General features: G+C 44.1%; 5 protein-coding genes across 18 annotated transcripts in view; 3 read left to right on the top strand and 2 right to left on the bottom strand.

The window, feature by feature from the left end:
* The window catches only part of LOC117897511 (heat shock protein DDB_G0288861), a 45,808-nt gene extending 25,068 nt beyond the window's left edge, over positions 1 to 20,740 (bottom strand). For 3 of the 14 annotated variants that reach the window (XM_034806415.1, XM_034806417.1, XM_034806419.1), the window contains exons 1-5: positions 7,044 to 7,554; positions 3,691 to 4,592; positions 1,425 to 2,320; positions 716 to 1,292; positions 462 to 663 (exon numbers count right to left, since the gene is read on the bottom strand). In XM_034806415.1, coding sequence (XP_034662306.1) covers positions 462 to 663; positions 716 to 1,292; positions 1,425 to 2,320; positions 3,691 to 4,279 — 2,264 coding nt within the window. In that variant the 5' untranslated portion in view covers positions 4,280 to 4,592; positions 7,044 to 7,554. Of the gene's footprint in view, positions 1 to 461; positions 664 to 715; positions 2,324 to 3,690; positions 4,593 to 7,043; positions 7,566 to 20,603 lie in introns of those variants that run through there. The other 11 variants (XM_034806418.1, XM_034806416.1, XM_034806410.1 and 8 more) reach the window with 11 other exon arrangements.
* On the bottom strand, positions 12,423 to 20,740 carry LOC117897521 (ubiquitin carboxyl-terminal hydrolase 12). Its single transcript, XM_034806437.1, has 2 exons — positions 20,604 to 20,740; positions 12,423 to 14,065 (listed from the first exon to the last, which is right to left on the bottom strand). Exon 2 carries the CDS (start codon positions 13,851 to 13,853, stop codon positions 12,567 to 12,569), a length of 1,287 nt encoding a protein of 428 aa, XP_034662328.1. The 5' UTR covers positions 13,854 to 14,065; positions 20,604 to 20,740; the 3' UTR covers positions 12,423 to 12,566.
* Positions 16,905 to 17,444, top strand: LOC117897535. Its single transcript, XM_034806456.1, has 2 exons — positions 16,905 to 16,977; positions 17,040 to 17,444. Exons 1-2 carry the CDS (start codon positions 16,966 to 16,968, stop codon positions 17,412 to 17,414), a joined length of 387 nt encoding a protein of 128 aa, XP_034662347.1. The 5' UTR covers positions 16,905 to 16,965; the 3' UTR covers positions 17,415 to 17,444.
* On the top strand, positions 18,320 to 19,157 carry LOC117897532. The gene is made up of 2 exons (XM_034806453.1): positions 18,320 to 18,395; positions 18,459 to 19,157. Exons 1-2 carry the CDS (start codon positions 18,384 to 18,386, stop codon positions 19,122 to 19,124), a joined length of 678 nt encoding a protein of 225 aa, XP_034662344.1. The 5' UTR covers positions 18,320 to 18,383; the 3' UTR covers positions 19,125 to 19,157.
* On the top strand, positions 19,460 to 20,212 carry LOC117897536. The gene is made up of 3 exons (XM_034806457.1): positions 19,460 to 19,588; positions 19,651 to 19,727; positions 19,788 to 20,212. Exons 1-3 carry the CDS (start codon positions 19,571 to 19,573, stop codon positions 20,053 to 20,055), a joined length of 363 nt encoding a protein of 120 aa, XP_034662348.1. The 5' UTR covers positions 19,460 to 19,570; the 3' UTR covers positions 20,056 to 20,212.
* Positions 20,741 to 21,052: the final 312 nt, after the last annotated feature.

Below are 21,052 nucleotides of genomic sequence, written 5' to 3'. Positions count from 1 at the left end.
TGCCTGTCTGTCTACCTGCCTGTGGTGGCGTCAACAATCCCTTTTCTGGTTTATTTGCATAATAATTTAGGGACTTTCCTTCAGGTCTAATCTGTTTATGAATGAGTTTTTCGCGGGTTAATTGGTTTTTCTTTGGGATTAACTTTTATGCCTGAGCCGAAGGCAACACATGCCAGCAAGAAAAAAATACCCTATGGACATGGAAATCTCCCCCAACTAGGGGCATTCCGTTTATATTCCCGCCAGCCAGCGAGCAAATGAAACTAAATTAAACTCAATTGATGTGACCCCAGGCGGGCAGCAAACACACATCCGCCCGCTGCCGATCGCTGATGATTGCTGCGGGCACGGCAGCCATGAGAAGCTCTTGGATCTCTCTCTCCCTCTCTCTAGCAGAAACCAACTCAGGAACACAGGATTATGTGCGTGTGTGTGTTGTGTTCGAGTGTGTGTGAACCTACCGCTGCAGTTTTGCCGCTGCTGCAGATGTTGCCGCTGCTGTGGCTGTGGCTTTGGGCGACATGGGTGGACACAGCGGATGGAATGCCTGGGCCGAGCGTGACATGGATACCTCCAGGGCCTTGTTGCGCTTCACAATATCCTCCAGATTGCTGTGCAAATTGATGCAGTTCTGTTTGCTCCTCAGCGCCATGTCATTGGGTTCTGAAAGATGATACTTTAAATGGATTTTTCGCTTGTGATTTGATCTACTAACCATAGAAACTCTCGTCGGAGTAGAGGACGCTGCCCTCAAAGGCGATGGTGTAGTTATCCTTGTTGCAGGTGAGTATGATCTCGCCCTCATCCGGATACGCATCCATGTCCAGCGAGTCCACGGAGATGTGCGACTCCCGAACGGGCGAGAAGAGCAGCTCGGACTTGCAGAAGGAGTTGTCGATCAGTTCATTGGTGGATGTCGTGGATGTCTGCGACATCATGTTGTGTGGCATCATCATGTTGTTGCTGTTGCTGCTCTGCTCCAGCTGCTGCTGCTGCTGCTGTTGTTGCTGCTGCAAGTGTTGCTGCTGCTGCTGGAGGAGCAGCGACTGCTGCAGGCGACTGTTGGCACCGCCCAAGCTCTTGCAGTAGGCCGGCAGCTGCGAGAGCAGCGAGTGGATATCCTCGGCACGAAAACTCTCCATATCCACCTCGGCCAGATTGGCGTCCAGATTCTTGGCCAGATCCTCGTAGTAGATGAGATCCCCCATGGCGTTGTAGGAGGCCGAGAGGGAGCTGAGGACACTGCGCTGCATGCCGCTGCAGCCATCCCGATAGCCGTAGTCCAGGAACCACTGATAATCGGAATTGTCGTGAGTAAAGTCGTGCGACGAGGCCAGCGAGCAGTTGAGATTGTTGCCACCACCACCACCACCACCAACACCACCAGTAACTCCACCAACACCACCACAAAGCATTCCACCTACCCCAATTTGTTGCTGCTGCTGCTGCTCGCTGCCACTTCTGCCGCCCGGCGTTGTGGCATTGCTGTTGTAGTCCGATTCCGGTGTGGCTGCCATCTTGCCCCACACGTTGTTGTTGTTGCTGTTGTTGCAGCGTTGATTGCCTGCGAAATTCTTATCGTTGTCGCAGCACAGCAGACTGCTGCTGCTGTCGAGAAAGAGGCTACTGCTGCCGCTGCCGCTGCCACTGCCACTGCCTCCGCCGACGCTGATGCCGCTCAGCTGCTCATTCAGTATGATGCTGCGTAGGGCGTTGTTGTACCTGTCCAGATTGCTCAGGACAATGGCCACATTCTGCTTGAGGCTCTCCTCGCTCAGTTCCTCGTTGATGGAGTCCTCCTCATCGCTGCCAGCACAACCAGCACCAGCGGCGACTACTCCCAGCGACTGCAACTGCTGCTGCTGGCAGTGTTGCAGATGTTGCTGCTGCAGCAGGCGATCGGTCAGCTGCTGCTGGTAGCGTTTGCCCGCTGTCGTCTGAGCCGCCGTGTTGCCAAAGGGGGAGCAGCAATTGTTGCTGGTGATTGTGGGACTGTTCAGGGGGTTCCTGTAGCCGAGCGTGGGGGAATGTGGAGACGATCCTAGGCCAATGTGGGCAGCCGTGTTGCCGTTCTGTTGCTTGCTGTGGGGCAGGGTCTGCTGACGGTGTTGCTGCTGCTGCTGTTGCTGCTGCTGTTGGGCTAAGCGTTGAAGCAAATGAGGATGATGAGGCGGTTGCGTTTGCGTTTGCGGATGGGGATTAGTCTGGTGTATGGGTGAGTTCTGGAGCGGTTTTTGCTGAGATGCGGAGATGAAATGCGGTTGCCTGTGATCGTTGTTTGTTGAGAATTCGGTCATGCCACGTCGAAGTTTCAAGGTTCCTGCAATAAAGAGAGAGAATTCCAAGCATTAGACACATCCACATTCAGTTCCAACTAATCCCGACTATCCATTAGCCCTGACACTGAACTTGGCTCATAGTGCGGCACTCTCCACACTCCAGCTAATGATCTATTCCCATTTTCATTTGCACCTCCCGCGCATCAAATGGACATTAGTGTGTGCCACACACATTTCAGGGCTATAAAACCTGCCAGAGGCAGCATCGACCATGGCATGTTTCAATTAGTTTTTACGATCCCAGGACTAGTCTGGCAAATAAGTATCTTTCGGGGCACGGGCGACACGTGGAGATGGAGCAGAAAAAGTTGTAAAAATTATTTTTATTTGTCTGAGAGATGTTTACGAGTCCGGATCGTACGCGGGTGCCACGGGGTGCCAGGCACGGTGTCGGTGTCACACACACAAAAAGTTCAATACAAAAATGTCACAGTTTTTCCGCTCTCTTTGCTTGCTGCTCTGACACATGCCACATGCAACTGCAACTTGTCTGTGCCCCAAAGGCAATTAAAGGTTAAACTTTGAAGGCTCCAAAGAGTGTTGCATGTCCGAAGACGGTAACTTTTCCGCCAAGAAAAAGGAGAATAAAAGCCTGCACTGCGCTGCCCTGCCCTGCGCTGTCCTCATTTGCCGCATTTCAATCGATTGTCGGCCATTTTATGTAATTCCCATCCATCCACTACAGAATTTACATTTAAAATTAACTCGAAAACTGATCCAATAAACAAAAACGGATCACCAGAAAAGCAGAAGGGGGAACCTCCCAGCAAGTGCAGACATGAAAGATTATTCGAAAAGATCTTCCCGCCCGACATCGGGGGAAACTTTGCAGACAAGTGGCAAAGCTGCCGTTGCACATGTCTCTCCTACACTCCCTCTGGTGCGTCTCTGCCGCATCTTTCCCTCCCTCAAAAAATATGAAATGTCTTTCTTTCCATTTCATATTTGGGCCATGCGCAAGATTACAGACATATAAAAAAAACTTTTAATGCATTTTGTGTGTAGATATGAGTATATATGTACATATGTACATAAATACATATGTATTTATGTATTGTATATGCAGTCATACGATGTATGCTGAGAGGGGCAATGGCCATGCCTTGAGCCAGCTGCCGCTCTCCACTTGACTCTCAATTAAACTTAATTGAAAGTACAAAAGTCCCGTCTCGAGTGCTGGACAATGCAGCTCAAATGTTGCCTAAGCTCTTTGGCCTGCCAAATATTTGATCAATAAATTTCGTGGGTAATCTGCAACAAATTTGCATTTTAATGGAACCCAAGACAGGAATCTCTCCCTGGTTTAATATTAAATTTAAAATTAAATAAAATACTTCAATTACTGTCGCACCTTGGCCCACAATCAGATTATTGTTCTGATTGTTAATATTGTTGTTCAGGTTGTCATTATCATTGGCGCTATATCTTAGCTGTTGATGTTGCTGCTGCTGCTGCTGCTGCAATCTTTGCTGCCGCAGATACTGTTGATTGCAGGTCAAGCCCGCTGTGGTTGTGGTTTTGGCTGGAACACCCTGATCCCTTAGCTGCTGCTGCATGCGACGCCGCTGCAACAATTGCTGCTGCAACAGTTGCAACTGCTGCTGCTGCATGCGCTGGTAGAAGCGTATTTGCTCCAGTTGCTGCGGTGTCACACCCAAATGTTGCTGATGTCGCTGCTGCGGGGCATAGTAGTTCTCCTTGGAGGAGCTGTTGCTGTCACAGCCGCTGCTGGTGCTGCTGCTGTTGCTGGCTGAAGCTGCAGCAACATGTTGCCAGCATGTCCCAGCCGCCGTGGCCGTATTGCCATTGGCATCGCTGTGTGTGTTGCTGTTGTTGTTGTTGCCATTGTGGTGGCAATCAATGCCGGCCCTGGAGCAGGCCGCACATCTTTTGGAAATGTCTACGAATCGCATGATGAATGCCAGCAGGAGCAACAACATTTAGTTGCAATGCCCGCCCGAATGTTGCCGGTGGATTTATTTCTGGCCTGGACCAACGCAGTGACGCCGCTGCCTGCCGCTGCTGTTGCCAAGTTCTGCCGCTGCTGCTGTCGATTCTTTTTTCTTATTCTTTGGTTTTGGTTGATTATTTTTAGTTGTTGGCTTGGATATTTTTTAAGGGTTCAAACTCCATTGATTGGTTACACATTTTGTTGTTTGCCTGCTGCACTTTTCACTTTGATTTCTTTGTAGTTTTTCTTTCCTTTTCCCCGCTATTTATAAATGTTGTTTTGCCTCAAGTTTTCCTCTCGCTCTATACGACACATATGTATATAAATTATATATAGATTTACCAAATGTGTGTGAGGTTTGGTGTTCTGTACATTTGAAAAAGTTTCTCCCAATTTCTGTTTGGGTGTGTATAAAAATAATTTACGAGTTTTCTGCAGTCGAGATTTTTATATGGGTTTTTCGTTGGTAAACTTTACGCGCAGAGTTGTCTAAAATTATCTTGTCTAAACAACAGCATTTGTAATAAACAAAGCTCCATTTGCCACAAATGGTGGTACGTCTCCGAGGATACGATTTACGGCCGCTGCAGTTTTTCGGCCAACCTCAAAACGAGGCCTGGCATTTCGGCTTGTTAGCAGCCAAATTAACTGCATTCAGGCCTCGTTTAGAGGCTCGTTAGGACCTCCAGTCTAGGCTCCTAATTTATGCGCATAAATTTCCTGCCAAAGGAAATGGTTTTCCTGCTCTACAGGGCTGCGATTTTTCGCCTTCGGCCCTAGCGTTAAATGGTGTCTAAATTTAATATTTTTTTGGCTGAGCAAATCGCAGCCAAGTTCATTATTAACTTGACAGACAAAGAGCCAAGCTGCGTGGATGTGTCATAATGTTTGCTATTGAAATCTATCTAGAGCGCACATGAGGGGTCTTGCTGCCAAGAAAAAGAAAATAGCAAGAAGAGCCAGGTGTTCGTTAGTGCCACATAATATAAAATATCTGGCATACTTGATGATTGACATCACCCCAAAGAGATTCTATGAGTAGATCTCAGGGATCTAGACAGAAAACTGCATGAAGATACAAGGAGTTCCTTTTGGGACACGCCCAAAAAGATGGCTTCGTGGTACAACTTTCAGACAAAGGGCCACCCATTGCTTGGGGCAAGAGTTAGAGTCCTGTGGGGGGCCACAGGATAAATGCGCAATAGTGGAAAAATACCCTAATATCGGAAAGAGAAAGTCCGTGGCACACACAACAACAGAACGTGAGCAGCAGGAAGAACGAAGGAACGAACCCCGGCAATTCGAGGAGTGCTCAGGCGCACCAAGGACCTGCTGCCACTGGCAGCTGGCAGTCAGCCAAGGAACACGAAACCTCTCAGCGCCCCCATCCCCCTCATTCACCCACTCAAGAAAAACACTCAAAGAAACGAAAAGAAAAGGAGAAGCAAGTGGCAAAGGAAAAACATTCACGTGGCATTTAAGCATCCCCCCGATAAGCGGGCTGCACGCTCCAGCTCCCGCTGCCAGAAGTTCTAGAAGCCATAAACAGAGCCAGAGGCACTGCCACAGAGCACGTTGCACATGCATTTCGCATTTCGATTTTGCACGCAACTCATTTGGATTTCTCTTTGCACCTTGCAAAACAAATAACAGAAATAAACAGTGCGTGCCGCAAGCGGCAAGTACAGTTTCCCCACTCAGTACTCCTGCTCGGGGGCAGGTTCGTTCAATCACATTTTGAACTTATTTCCAGGGAAGCTGCTTGCCTAGCGGTGTTTATCTTCTTTCGTTTTCAAAGGCAGGACGCATAATTTCCCCATTTTCCAAGTGCAAACTGACGTCAGCTTCTGGCGCTGAATCTGCCTCTGCCTCTGGCTCCGCTCTGTTCTGTTCTGTTCTGGCTTTTAGTTCAACGCACTTGTTGGCCTACATTGGTAATGGAAAATGCCTAGAAAACTCTTCGGCCCTCTAGCTAGAGGCGCACCATAGAGCCCACAATTAAATGAGGCAGCGAAAGGAAAATGCATCTGTAGAGCGGCATTCGCATTCGCAATTGCAGTGGCAGTTGCAGTTGCAGTTTGTCGATGTTGTTTCTATTTTGCTGTTGCAATTACGAAATCATCAAACGCATGTGTGCATATCGACGCGGAAGTCGAAGAAGAAAAGGTCAAAGCTATTTGAAAAAGCTAACTAAAAACAGATACAGTAGCCGCGGAGATGCAGTAGCTTTTGGTATGCAGAGAAACAATAGCAATTGCGGGGCAGGTACGTCAGAAAGGTGTATGCAGGAACAGATACGAATGCTTGGGAGATGAAGAGATGCATTAGAAGCTACAGCCAGGGAGAGGCACATTCCGAGAAAGTTCTTGAAGATATATGCAGAGATGCAGATACAAATACTATTGTTAGGCAGCCACTTCTGCGTTCAAATATATGTATGTAAAGATTAGCTACCAAGTGGAGATGCATCTTTTTTGTAGCCACTCCACACCGATTCGTCAAAATACTTTCTTCTATTTAGAAGGCATCTTATCAGCGTGTCAAAGTGCTCTGATTTGGCGTGAATAAACTCGTTTGGCATGCCCGTTTGTTACTACCACCTGAGTGTAGCGATAAGATAAGGAAAACTCTGTGCAATCGACCCCCTGCCTATGCCAGAACGAATGCACCCAAACAACAGATGATCTCATTTCGTGGTGCAGAAAACTCGTAAATAAATACACTGGGGAAACTCTTGCTTTAGTTTAATTTACCCATCCAATTTATAGTATTAGATAATCCAAATATTTGTGGTGTTCAAAGAGCATTCCCTTTGTCGCTGAATTCGCTTCGCTTTGTTCGTTTAAACATACACTGAGACACACAGACACAGACGGAGACACATACACAGTCACATGGAGTGAGATGTGAGATACATATACGAATGCACTTGAGATTGTGGCCAATCTGTGGCGTTGCTGGCAGATAATTCACTCAGGCATGGCCCACGCACAATTAATGCTAGTAGCTGCTGAAGTTGTTGTTGGTTTTTGTTTTTGTTTAGCTTTGATTGGGCCAAAGTATCTTTCTGCACCGCACAATAGACAAACGACGGGCAATGAGCGCGTAAACAAATTAAACGAAATGAAAATAATATACACATATAGATGTATATGGAAACTGAAAGGTCTCTTTTTTCACGACGACTACGACGACGATGCTCCGCACATTTTCACAGTTGCACAAGCCCAAGGAGACTGACTGACGGGGAAAAAACGCGAGCGAGCGCAAGCGAGCGCAAGCGACGACCAGACGACCACGACGACGACGACATCCACGACAGCGACAGCAGCAGGCAGTAGCAGCAGGCAGCAACAGCAACAACAGCAACAAAGCGGCGAGGCAACCGACTACAAAACGACGAGACTCTCCGGGTCTAGCTATGTGTGTGGGGGATAGGGCGCCGCCTCCCCATTATCTTTGGGGTGTATCTGTGCGGAGCACTGGCACTGCATGGGTGCTTGTGTGAGCGGACTGCAAAGCGAACCGAAAACGCACGAAGTACGGGCACGGGTACGCCGTAGCCGTAACTGTAGCCTCGCATCGGAATACATTATACAATGTGCAGCGCGGGGAATTAACCCCAAAAAGAAATGCTCGGGCGAAAAGGGAAAAGTGAAAACGAGAGCGAACACAAGCGGCAAAGCTTCATGGATGAAGCAGCAAGTGCAGTGCGGGTGTGGGTGTGCGCTTCATGTGGATGCTGAGAGCAGAAGAGGTCTCATAGATATGTTATTATTCAGAGAGTGAATAGATGATAACAGTCGTAGTTAGACAAAGAGTAGATAGAAGGTACTGCTGATGAAAGATACTTTCATGGAAGGTATTTCTGATAAGAGATGCTACGCATAATAAAAAATATTACTGATAAGATATACTTCAGAAAGATGCTTCAGCTAGAAGTTGGAAAGAGTTCTGATGAAAGATCTTTCTGATAAAAGATATTTTTGAGAGACTTAATGGAAGATCTTCTCATAAAATAAACTTTTAATGAAATATACTTTAATGTAGATAGTAATTTCTATCCATAACTAGTCAAAAACTATTATTTTCAAAGTGCTGCAAAGATCTCATCATTCAAATGGCATCAAAGAGCTTAGCAGACATCCAGATATGATCATAAATTTTATGCCACAGACCATATGGAAATGTAATCAACTGCTGATTTTGATTTATTCCCCAAGACTAATGAAGCAACCCAAGTGGAAAAACAAGTGAGTACTTTGTCCAGGCACAAACAAACCATTCCAACCGTTCTTCGAGGGTGGAAAAGGGAAAGATCTTCGCAGTAAAAGACAAGGGATCGGGGCTTCCGGCAGGATGAAGATCGAGTTCCCTTATTCGAGGGAGGGTGCAAGTGTTTGCACGTGCTGCAACTGAAGCAAACATCTGCCCCGACCTCTTGGCACGGACTGCCTGCCACTTGAAACCAAACACCAAAACATAAAATTATATCACAGATACCGATATTCGAGGGGGGGCGCAAGTGCCTCATTAACAATTACAAGCAGACGATCAGACACAATCAGCCAGCAGTCGGTGGAGCGTACTACATTTTTCCAATAAAACTATTAAAAATGCACATAAATTGTACTTCCCTTTTCCCTTTTTGGAAATCGTTTCGAATACAATGGAGCGGCATGAACCTGCATTAAATATGCATCAGATGCATCATTCCCAGAGCGCTGGGCACCCTGTAAATGAGACACCAGAGTTTCCCCTATCTTCTAGATTCCCACTCTTTCGAGTAGAAATGCTCATTCATATGTCAGCTGTTTATCCAAGTGCGCTTAACTGAATAAACAACAAACAAAACCAGAGCCAGAGCCAGAGGCAGAGAAAACACAACACAAATGTGGATTTCAATGAACAACAATTGGCTTGTTTACACGTAGATACGAAAAATATCACACACAGACACGGAATATAATGCGGATCACATTTTTGCAAACCCCAACTTTTTATTTTTCAATTAATTATTGTCAGCTTTAGCGATGGAGACAGAGAGAGGCGACCAAGTGTAGGCGTTGGATCTACGAGAATCTGGGGAACAGGTCATGCTCATAATCCATAAATTTAAATACCAAACAGAGCAGAAACGATCACAGAGAGAGGAGCTCTAAACAGGGAACGCCTCAGAGAGAGAAGAGAATGCGAGACGTGGCAGAACTCGGGGCATACTTTTAGGTGGCGCCACAAATTCTTCAGTTATTGATTCGTTTCCCGCTTTGTTTTTCCGAGTTTTAATTTAATTTATTTTGGAACCGCAAATGCAGTCACAGGAATGACTCATCTTCGGTTGACAGTGCTTGAGCCGCCCCCCCACAGTCGGACTCAAATTAGCATGAAATCCACCCTGGGATAGTAGTACGAGCATTCTGCTGACCTCCCACATCTTAATAGTCATGCACCACACAAAAATAAAATTGCCAAAGTAAACAAGAAAAAAACAAACAAAAAATGCACAGAGCTGCGTCGTTTTTTTGCCTTTGCGGTGGGTCCATCTCTAGCAGCAGCTCCAGAACGAGAGATTGCACTTTGTTGCCTCCTGGGCTAAGAGGCATCCCGTGCCCATCCCATGCTGCGCGAATATTTCTGCGCATAACCCAAGACGCAATAAAGAGATGACGCCAAGTCGGAGGCAGGGAGGCTCCTATTTTGGGTGGCTATAAAATTTGTATAACATTGTGAACACCGTAGACATATCCAAAGCGGTTTCAGGTTACTCTTTTTCTCTGGTCATTTATCATTTTCCCCATGCAACGACAGCAAAATATTATTGAAGAGCATTTAATGACATATTTAATTTCCTAACAGGCCGTAATTATGTCAGGGGCCCTCATGACAAATCTCCAGCGATCCCGCAAGGGAGAAACGACAGAGGGAAAGGGTGCCACAGAGGGGCGTCACATGTGGCAAACGAGCTAATTAAAGACATCGCTTTGAAGTGGAGGACTGTCGCTTTGTTTACTCAGACGCGGGAGAGGCTTCATTTTTCACAGTCAGAGGAGTTCGAGAGGAGCAGGGGAAGCCGAGAAAAATTCAACATAAATTGCAGATGGATAAAGATACTTCCTAGTTTTTGCACAAGACTGTGGGCATTGAATCTATGAATAATATATCCTTAATAAATATTGATCAATGCAATATCCAGAAAAGAGATACACAAAGATACTTTCTTCTTTCCCTTGCCAGGCGCTTGTCAAAATCAGAATGGCTTCTTCCCAGCGTATGTGCATACATAAATACATTCGAAAACATATTGACAATTTCACAATCAGAACATATGGCACGAGGCAAAGGAAATGTTGCAACATGGCCTGACAACCGCACAACGACATGTTCCTGCTGCTGCTCTGCCAGAGCAGACCTTGAAGCGCGACAATATGTCAAATGTCAACTGGCATTTGGTCTCAGAGCTCCAGATGAGAGAAGAAATCGAAAACAAGCCGCAAATGCCAAGCATTTTTCTTGGAAATCATGGCAGAAAGACGAAGTTGCGTAAAGCGTGAAGTGGAGTGTCGTGGCGTGGCGTGGAGTTTTTCCTTTTGCCACAAAGTGAAAGTAGAAATCATGCGTAATTATCGCTCGCCATAAAATGCGGAATAGTCTAGCCGGACCATAAGATAAAGCCAATCGATCAAGTGCGCCACAAGCCCCAACGGCAAACATGATGGGCGACAAAAAAACAAACACGGGAGAAAAACCCGATGCCTACGCAGCCGCCAAATGCGTGCAACTGTGGCAGCTTCCAGTTCGCTTCGTTCCGCTCTGCCCCGCCGCTGTCTAGCTGTGGCATCATGTGGCGGTTGTCAATGGCGTTTAACGCTTGTCTCCATCGTACAAATTGGTAAATCTTTCCAATGACATGCCACGGGGAAATATAATGAAATTGATCAAAAATTTACTTAAAAAGAAGCGAATTTGAAATGCTCTACAATTTGGTGTTAATATTAAAAACAATTAAATTTTTTAGAGAAGTAACGGAACAACTCCTTGGTGGATCGGTGGATAAGCAAACAAGCAGCTGGAGTTCAGTTGAAAATTATTAATTTTTGAAGTCTTTTTATGTTTTTTCGTATGCAAAAATTGTGACTGCCATCCCAGTGCAAGTTAAATGCGTATTTAATATACTCTTGCACTTTATACCCGCCATATACAACCATAAATACCCTGCCTCATGGTAGATTTCATTAACAAAACCCATACATAAATATGCCTTCAGGCTTTCTTCAGTTCAATTGAACCTGTTTTATGCCTGGCATTTTCACGGCATTGCCTAACGATTGCCATTTGACAATGCGGAGGACGGAGATAACTGGACAAGAGGCACCGCGGTAAGTGAAGAGCCTTGAAATGTGCACAACAAAAGATACAGGTACTCGTACACACAAATTCAGCTTGCAGTTGCATTCGCCGGACTGTCTCTTGCATAATCGAGCTCAATAAAAAAAAAGGGAAACTACGGTTGGATCATCCGCTAACCCATTAGCTATGCATAGATGTTGCATGCAACTCGCTTAATGATTTCGGACTAAACGATGAACTAACTCCTCAAATGGTTACTCAGAAACGCCACAATTCCAGACAGATATAGAATATCGGAACAACCTCACCACCGGTTAAGTCACAGCTTACTTAACATTAGAATTTCGCCACTTTAGATACGGTTAGAACTTTGATTTATGTTACAAACATTTGCATGGAGAGTTAATGCATATTGCTTGGCACTTGTGCATCACGTGCCACACTAGACTACGTGACTAAGCAGTCGACAATGTACGGTGTAACATATCCAAGGTATCGCCGCGCATCGGAATATCGTAATTAACTTCATACAACACCTGTGTGTGGTGATCAATGGGGGGAATTCAGTGGAATTAATATTACCCAAGAATAATTGTAAGTGCGACAGAAAATTATAGGCTTCCGCCGCACTGGGAAATCTCTCATATTCGTAGACGTCCGACGACCGAGATCGGCAAGCCCCCAACCAGCGTTGAAATGAGTTGACTGAACCGACGTGGGAGACACAGCCACAGCTACCCCTGACCTGACCTAGACCAAGAATTGCAGGTAAAAACATCTTTCACTTGTCGTGCATGCATTTCTTTTATTGATAAGCAAAGTTAGGGGATAATAGTTGTATGGATAGATAAGAAACAGAATATACTCGTAATAGTCTTTAAAATTTTGGTCTTAAAAGAAACAAACATAAACATGATTTAGGATGATCCCTAGGCGCAGTCCCTTGACTGATAAAATAGTATGTAACCCGTCTCCGAGGATTTGTGTATGTCCGAGGTGAGGCCATAAAAGTCCTCGATGGTGGAGGCCTCAATCTTATCGACCATATCATCATCGAAGAGCAGCCACAGGCCGTGACTCTTCACAATGCTGATGTAGTGTCCGCGATTTGGGCCCGAACCGCAGTGTATGACCACGGCCGTCAGATCGTACAGCCGATCCGGATTGACGGCATCGTCGGAGGTGTTGAACAGCCGCAGCTCGAGCGGAAAGACAACGCGATGCGAGACCTTGATGTGGCGATTGAATTGCTCCATGTACTTGAATCGCTTAAGGTGCAGGGCCAGTATCATGGGCAGCTTCTTCACGCGCATCCGCTTCTGGGCCTCCTGGTAGCTGCAGCAGTTGTCGCACTTGAACTTGTTGTCCGAGCAGAGGGTCTCCGTGTTGCTGAAGCACCGCAGACAGTGGGTGATCGAGGTGTTCTGATCCACATCCACCTGCAGATCGAAGAAGTTCTCATCCTTGCTGCTCACCGTCTCGCAGTTGAGGCAACGCGTCTCCGACGTGAGTATGCCCTGAAAGATCTCGTGCACCCAGGTGGGCTCCGAATTGGCACCGTTCGTCTGCACCAGAGGCGTGGTGGTGGCCGTCAGACCACCGCTGGCATCCAGCACACTCGTGGTGGCCGCAGCATTCAGGGAGCCCGTGGAGTTGCTGCTGTTCCCATTGGTCGTCGTCGAGTTGGAGGTCGAGTTTGAGTTGGAATTGGAGTTTGAGGTGGAGCTCGATTTGCTGGCCGTGCTGGTGGCCATTTGGGAGGTGCTGGCACCCGCTCCGCTCGTCTTTCCATTGCCATTCCCATTGCCATGCGTGGGGCCCGCATTCCGTTCGGCCAGGATGATCTCGTTGATGTGATTGATCAGAAAATTGAGAAACTCATGGGCATCCTGCTGCATGTAGTTGTCGAACTCCTCCTTCTCCTTGCGCAGCCGCGTGATGAACTTCTTGGGGGCTATGGAGCCGACCTTTTTCTTCTGCGTGGCAATGCTGTAGAAGAGATCCGCGAGGCAGGAGAGCAGCGTCTCCTTGGGCCGCTTGTTCTTCGCCTTGTACTCGAGCACCTTCTCGCGGAAGGGCTTGCAAAAGTAGAGGGCCTGCAGCACCGAATTGCTGTAGCAGGTGTTCCCAAAGTTCACCAGCCCGAAGTAGTGCTCGTTGGCCGGAAACAGATCCGAGCCGATCTCCCGCTCCAGCTGCGAGACGTTGGCGCCCATGCCAGCGCCAGGGGCTGCAGTGGCACACCGGTACAGAAAACCCCACACCGTGGCAGGCTTTTGCAGTCGTCTGCTGTTGGATCGTTCTATCGTCTATTGGTTATTGGATCATTTACGGTATCCCCTCCCTATATGTCGATATATATGTATCTTTCGTTATATATTTGTTTTGAGGGGGCAGAGGGCAGAGGCGCAAAACACTTTTATACTGTCTGAAAATAAATAATTTTGAAGAGGGGATACACGTGAGTTTGCTTCGCATAACACAAACAACAGAAATTAAAAAATACTCTAATTCTTACTTTGCTTTATTTTTAACTACCTTTTTTTGTATTTACATTAAAAAAAAGACACTCAAAACAAAGCAAAGTATTTTACAACTAAAATGCGCAAAGGAAAAGCAAATGAAGAATTAATTTCTTCAAAATTTTAACTCTTTTTTTAGCATCCCCTCTTTGAAAATTATTTATTGAAACAAAGTGTTTTTACATTAAGTTTGGTTTAGTTTTTTGCAAACAACTTTATACATAGAATCAAAGGTCAGATTGTTTTAGAAAATTTGAAGAATAAGCCAATTTTGTTTAGACCGGAATGTACGAAGAATGATGAAATTTTATTACATTTTTACATTTTAAATGTTTTCTTAATAAATTGAGTTTTTGTCACAAAAATAAACATAAGATATTGACGAAGGAGCCAACCCACTGCCTGTATCGCAGCTTAAAGCATATCAATATCAGTGTTCGCTCATGGCACAGCGCCCACTGTACCCGTAACTGTTCCACACACGGCAGCGTGCTTCAGCTTTACCGTTTCTTTTCGGCTCTTTTTCTCACGTCTTCTTTCATTCACTTAAATCTAAGCTCCCTCCCTCGCTCTTGCTCTCTCAGTTTCGTTTGCTTTCGGCTGGCAGCAGCATCTATAAAGCTCTGCCGCTTAAGCTCTCTCGATCTACATCTCTCTCTCGCTCTCCCACTCATTCTAAATCGTCTTTGCAGATGGCATTCGGTCGTCTGCCCTTCTAATTAGTCAATCGAAACTACTAGCACTTTCAGTCCCAAACCTTTTCTAGCCCTACATTGAGGAATTTCATTTAATTTCAAAATAAACACACGAAATTGTCTTTAATTTGCACTTTTTATATGGTTATCTTAGACCCAAAGTCCAGCAGTGATTCAGCACATATTCAAATTTACATGTAATCCGAGTATTTCTGGCGCAAAACAGGCGCCAAAAAGACGAATAATGAATACCTGTCTTTGATTTCGTGATACCCCTTAAAGTTAACAGTTCAAATGAGCTTAAGATGAAGTGTCACAGCTAAAAATAGCTCCCATTTTATAGACCTTAATTTTATGGATCGTTTGGTGATTTTTCTCACAATCGCTGTCTGGGAAAATTCCGGTGTCGAGTGCCGCCGCTTGGCGTGTGCCATGGGCAATGCACTCTACGTTGACCAGATCGAGCTCACGTCAGACAGTACTATAAAACCATAGCGAAAGCCACAGTCAATCAACAGTTAGCGAATACAGCCAAGAGAAGCCACACATCAGAGAAACCTCCAATCAGAAGCAGCAGCAACCAAAGCCACATCTAAGCTTGTCCCTTTAAGGAAAACAGAACTTAGGAATCGACAGGATTTCCAAACACTTTTTGGAAACGTATTTGGGTTAAGGCGCGTTGGATTATCCTCTCATCGTTGCATCAAACAAAATAAATGCAGGCCAAGGTCCTTTGTCGGAGCCAGTGAATAATCTGTCAGCCAAGTTGCTGAAGATTCTAGCTTAAAGCTAGTTTATGTATATATTTAGCTAAAACATTGTCTAATCCTAAGTAACTCCAAGTAATTGTGCTTCAAATCATGTTCAACGGAGTAGTCGTGGGTAAAACGCTTTAATATTTAAAGCTTTTATTTTACCTTTATATTTATAAGAATGAAATCTAAGCTCTGATACAATTAATTGTTACTGTTATGAACTTGAACGTTTATAAGTTGTTTGTAATAAACATTTCAAACTAAAATCAATACGAATTGTTTTAATTTCAATTTTAATCAGAACAGTCTTATTTAAATTATGAAACAAAAATTGCAGGAAAGCTAGTTGCATAAGTAGATCATTTACACTTCAAATTGTCTACGTGTACTGCTTTTTGCCCACCCATGCGACGATTCTCCTACAACCAGTAACAGGTTCAAAAGGCTAAGCCACATTGGGAGCGGGGCAAAGAGAAAGAGATAATTACAGTGACAGTAAAACAGCAAGTGAGCGAAAGAAAGAGAGGCAGAGACAGAGTGAAAGTGTGCGTAAGAGAGAGAGAGGGGTGGGCACGCCATTTGACATAATTTGGAAGCAGTCACAGATCGGCAGCAAAGTTATTGGGATTCCCTTTTGCACTTTTCGCTTGTGCATCAGCTCTGCAGTTATTCGCTCAAGTGATACAACTTTAATCAAATGTTAGGGATTTATGTAAATGTTTATTAAATTCAATTAAGAACTCTGAAGCAGATGCGAGTTCTTTACTACCATAGTAATATTTCAACAATAGTTCACAACATTGAAAATAATGTTTATGGTTTATAAAATAGATGCATAAGTACATACATATCTATTTGCTTGGCAGCAAGCATATTCAACTTTTAATGGAAAGCGTTGACATATTTAATGCATAGTCACCCCATGATTCATGGTCGCGTGCCAAGTTTTGGATTCATTTTACATTGAATAAAATATTCAGCTATGCAAATATGAACTTGGCTTCCAAATGAATCACCAATTGGTAATGACAGACTAAACAGAAATGTATTAAATATCATAATTCCCTGAGGAAATGTCGATCATAGTCATCTTCTAAAAATATAAACACAATATCTAGATCAGGGAACCTACGAAAGACCTTAGTAACAGTTGAAAATAGATTTTCCCAATCAAAAACAAGCAACGCCCAATGCGAAATTACAGACCAAGTAGCTGCCGCTTCATCACCTAGGCGGACAGCAAATGCGTCGATAGCTATCTGTCTCTCTGGGTAATTTTATGCATTTCCCACGAGCCCAGAGCAGAGATATAAAGCTCACTCGCATGTGGGAAATCTGAACAGAACCCAACTGAAAATGCAATCGATTGTAAGTAGAGATCATGACAGTTTGTCCCAGAGGATAGTAATCAACATTTTTCTTCATTACAGGTTATAATTTATCTGATTTTGATAAGCATCTTACTTTGGTTGAAGCTAAGTCCTGGAAGTCCTGAGAGTTCCAGTGCCCTGGGCACGACTACACCTACAGCCGGAACTGCAGTTAATAGGATACCACAGGATTCACCAAAGGAGAGAACAGAGAACATCCCCAAATCATCCACAAAAGTCTCCAAGCTATTGAATGTTCTGAAAGGATCACCAGCCAGGGATAATCTCATTGCGGATTCTTCTACTCCCGCATCCAACGTCGAGGAAACAACCTTCGATTGTTATTCGCTTTACGGCGATGACTGTTACCTTTTACCAGACTCTATTGGACCCAGACTCAGTGCCAAGCTGTTGAAAATTCTAGCGAAGACCTAGTCCGATTCTATGTAGATACAATATGTTCTATAAAACCAATTTTAAATCCAATAATCTAAATGTTATTTACCAAAATAAACACAAAATTAATCAACATCGTTAAGACTCGCTTGCTTGGCTGTCACTTAACGCCCATGCGAAAGTAGAGGGTCCGAAACCCTGCCTGCTCTGTGTTTGGCTGGGAATTTCATGAATGTTTAACGATCACTCAAAGCATCAATATAAAACTCTCTGCCAAGCGGGAAATCTAAACAGAACTCAACAGAAAATGCAATCGAATGTAAGTGCAGATCTATACAAAGGATAGTTGGTATCTTAATTAATCAACTTTTAATTATTAGATGCTGGCACATTTACTCTTTCTCAGCATCTTTGTATGCTGGGGCGTCTATGCGCAGCCTGTGAAGACTACAACATCCAAAATAACACCACTTCAGGATCAAGAAACAACTGAGTCACCAGTGCCAAAAGATTTAAATAAAAATGGAATCAAATATATAAAGAAACTTTCGCACAATGAAAGAGCCAAAACAACTGAAAAATCAACGACACACACGCCTCTTCTTAAAGGAACCATCAAGAAGGATAGCATAGAACCTGACATCACAGAAGAATCGACACCATTTGCCACAGAATCCACCACTGAAGGTGCTGGTAAATCTCAACAAAATCCAGATGCCATTGGGCCTAGGTTAAGCGCAACTTTATTGAAAATTCTTACTAAATAAAACACCACAAGCTCAGAATACACTCTCCAAGAAACACTCTCTAAAAGCCATAACCATAATTAAAAACTATTACAAAATAATTGCAAGTGTTGTAGTCTCTCTTTTATTTCCACTCTTGATAATATGAAACTCACGATCTCTAACTGGGAGAAACGACTCCGTAGCTGCCCCCTAGCATCCATATAGATACTCGTATAAAACGCAGCTGCATCTGAGATCTAGTCTCAGTAATCGAATAAAAATGCAGCCGTGTGTAAGTATCAAATGGCATTCCGCTAGATTTCAATCAGAATATTAATATTTCTCGTATATTTAGATTTTATTTGTGCTGTTTGTTGGGATCACCATCACCAGTTCCTGTGGCATTCCAAATGCTGAGCAAACAAAGACTTTAAATGGAAAAGACGAGCAGATAAAAGTGCCAGAAGTCGCTGCAGTTGATGCTGGAATATTGGAACACAAATCTCAATTGAATGCAGCATCTTCCAATGCACAAAGTACAACCATTCCCACAGTGGACTTTGTGCCTGAAAACATTGTGCCTTTACCCACGCGCTCGCCAACTGCTACAACTTCTAATGAGAAGAAAAAGGTACCAGAAGTCTCTACAGAGGATACAATTCTGGAACATAAATCCGCACAGGAAGATATCCATCTCTTCCGAATGGAACCCCAAAGTACACCCATTCCAACAGTAGAAAAGATTCTACCTTTGCCCACTCGTTGTCCATATCCTAAGCTTATAATGATGCCCTCCACCATTGTAAATACTGAGCAAGTGAAGACTCCCAATGGAGGCAATCCAAAGCCAAAATTAAAAGAAGTTGCGCTAGAAAGTGCCACACATTCTGCAGTTCCAGAGAAGGATAAGAATATCCCAGATGTTGTGGGTAATCAATCGATCGAGTGTGAGCCACAGCCATATAGTATTGGAACTCGTTTGAGTGCTCAGCTTTTAAAAATACTCACAAGATTGGGCTAATGTAAATTCGATGTTTAAATAAAACTAAATGCAGATCATTGATTTTTCCAACGTAATATCCCCGAAATGTGTAGATTTCCCTGACATTTTCCCACTCAGAGCAGCATTGATGACACAGCATACAGACTCCGCCCATCCATGCATTCCCTCTCAAAGTTCCAATCAACAGCAATTACTGTCAATCAGCATCATGATCGTCACATTGTTGTGCGAGGCAATTATTAAATCCAGTCAATACCGATGTAAAGAGTCACAACAACGACACTCGGCTCTACAGAAATCAATATAGAATCTATTCGAAGAGTAAATGTTGCGGAAAACTCTCCTCAATAGACACCGGTTAAACCTGTTCCATGGTGCTCTATGGATCGCCCGCAAAATAAATAAGTATCATATGCGATACAGTAATTTCATTCATTCAGTGCATTTTAGCAACGGGAACTAGAATGATTCGAACCACTGCAGTGAGTATAGGAGGTCTTTGAGGTCTAGAAAGCAATGACAACAAAAAATATAATCTTTCCAGTGTCTGTGCCTGTTATTATTTTGCATCTGTCTTTATATCGAACGGTATGATGGCGCCACAGTTTTCTACGAATTTCAGTGAGTCTTTCGGTTTGTTTTATTTATTATAATCTAAACCCCAAATTATCACTCCCTTAGCATTCGGGAAAACACTGGCAATCGTGAGGAAAATGGCGAGCCCAAAGATTCATCAATATCCAATGAAAGTAAGTCCCGTGCGGAACCCGAAGTAATCATCACAGGGCACCACACTTCCTCCGTGACTTTGGATGGCTGTGTGTACAAGACGGATGCCACTTATGTGGTGGACGAGAAAGGCTACCACGTCCAGCACAACTTCAGCATTGGGGACCTGGAGTCTGACACACGTCTAAGCCCAAAGGCACTCAAAACAACTGTCGGTTGATGTCGGCTTAAAAAGTATTAGCATTAGAACTAATTATTTATTATAAATTGCACAACAGACACAGACACAGTCTGGAACTAGAACAAGCTGTCACAAATCACTTGGCTGACAAATAAACTGTTCAAAGAATGTCGTAATTGATACGATGAAATCTTGAGCACATTTTGTGTTGAGCTATGAATATTAATTAGGAATATTTATGTAAGTATTTATGTATTTACATAATTCGCGTAAATGTCATATTTTTTTAATGAATTCGTTCCCCAGAATTAAAAAATGAATAGAAGATAAGCCCACAAAACGGTTAACTCTTCTCACTAAAGTGTAAACAGCTGTTTCATGATTGCAAGGTTGCCACTTAGTTTATGTAAGAAGTGAAGTTGGATGCGCCTCACTCGAACGTAAAGTGGCAACTTTTGATGAAATAATTTGGAAAAAACAATCTTTGTATAACACAGTATAAATCTATTATAATTCTATGGAACCACAGTCTTGGCTCTGCCCCACAGTTTTAATTAGACAAATATTACAAGAGAGTAAACTCTTACCGTGTGTGAAGTTTCCTTTTCGTCTGTTGATGATTGCTGATGCTGCTGCTGCGACTTCTAGTCAACACTTTCCAGTACTTAAAAACAGAAACACTCTTCGGGTAAGTGCCTTAAGTAATGTGTTTGTAAAAATGTTGTAGAAATCTAGCCGTATATCTGCAATGAGTGGAATGATTAAAGGGAATCATTAGTTTAACAAGAAACGACCAACGATCAAGTGAGGATAAACAAATTTCAATTTAGAGACAACCTTGGGAGGAGGCCCCCGGAAAACTCATTAACTGCGATGTGGGAGGGAAGGGTAGAACGCCTGCTACCTTGTGGGTCAAGTGCGAATAGAGCAAAGCGATTACAAGATCAAGACACCGACACAGAAAGAGTGAGAGTGAGCGAGCGAGAGAGAGGCGAGACAAGTGGTCAACATTTTAGGTCAGAGTCGCGTAATTGAG

Source organism: Drosophila subobscura, chromosome O, assembly GCF_008121235.1.
Source record: "Drosophila subobscura isolate 14011-0131.10 chromosome O, UCBerk_Dsub_1.0, whole genome shotgun sequence".
Taxonomy (NCBI): Eukaryota; Metazoa; Arthropoda; class Insecta; order Diptera; family Drosophilidae; genus Drosophila; species Drosophila subobscura.
This window is presented reverse-complemented; position numbering and strand designations above follow the sequence as displayed.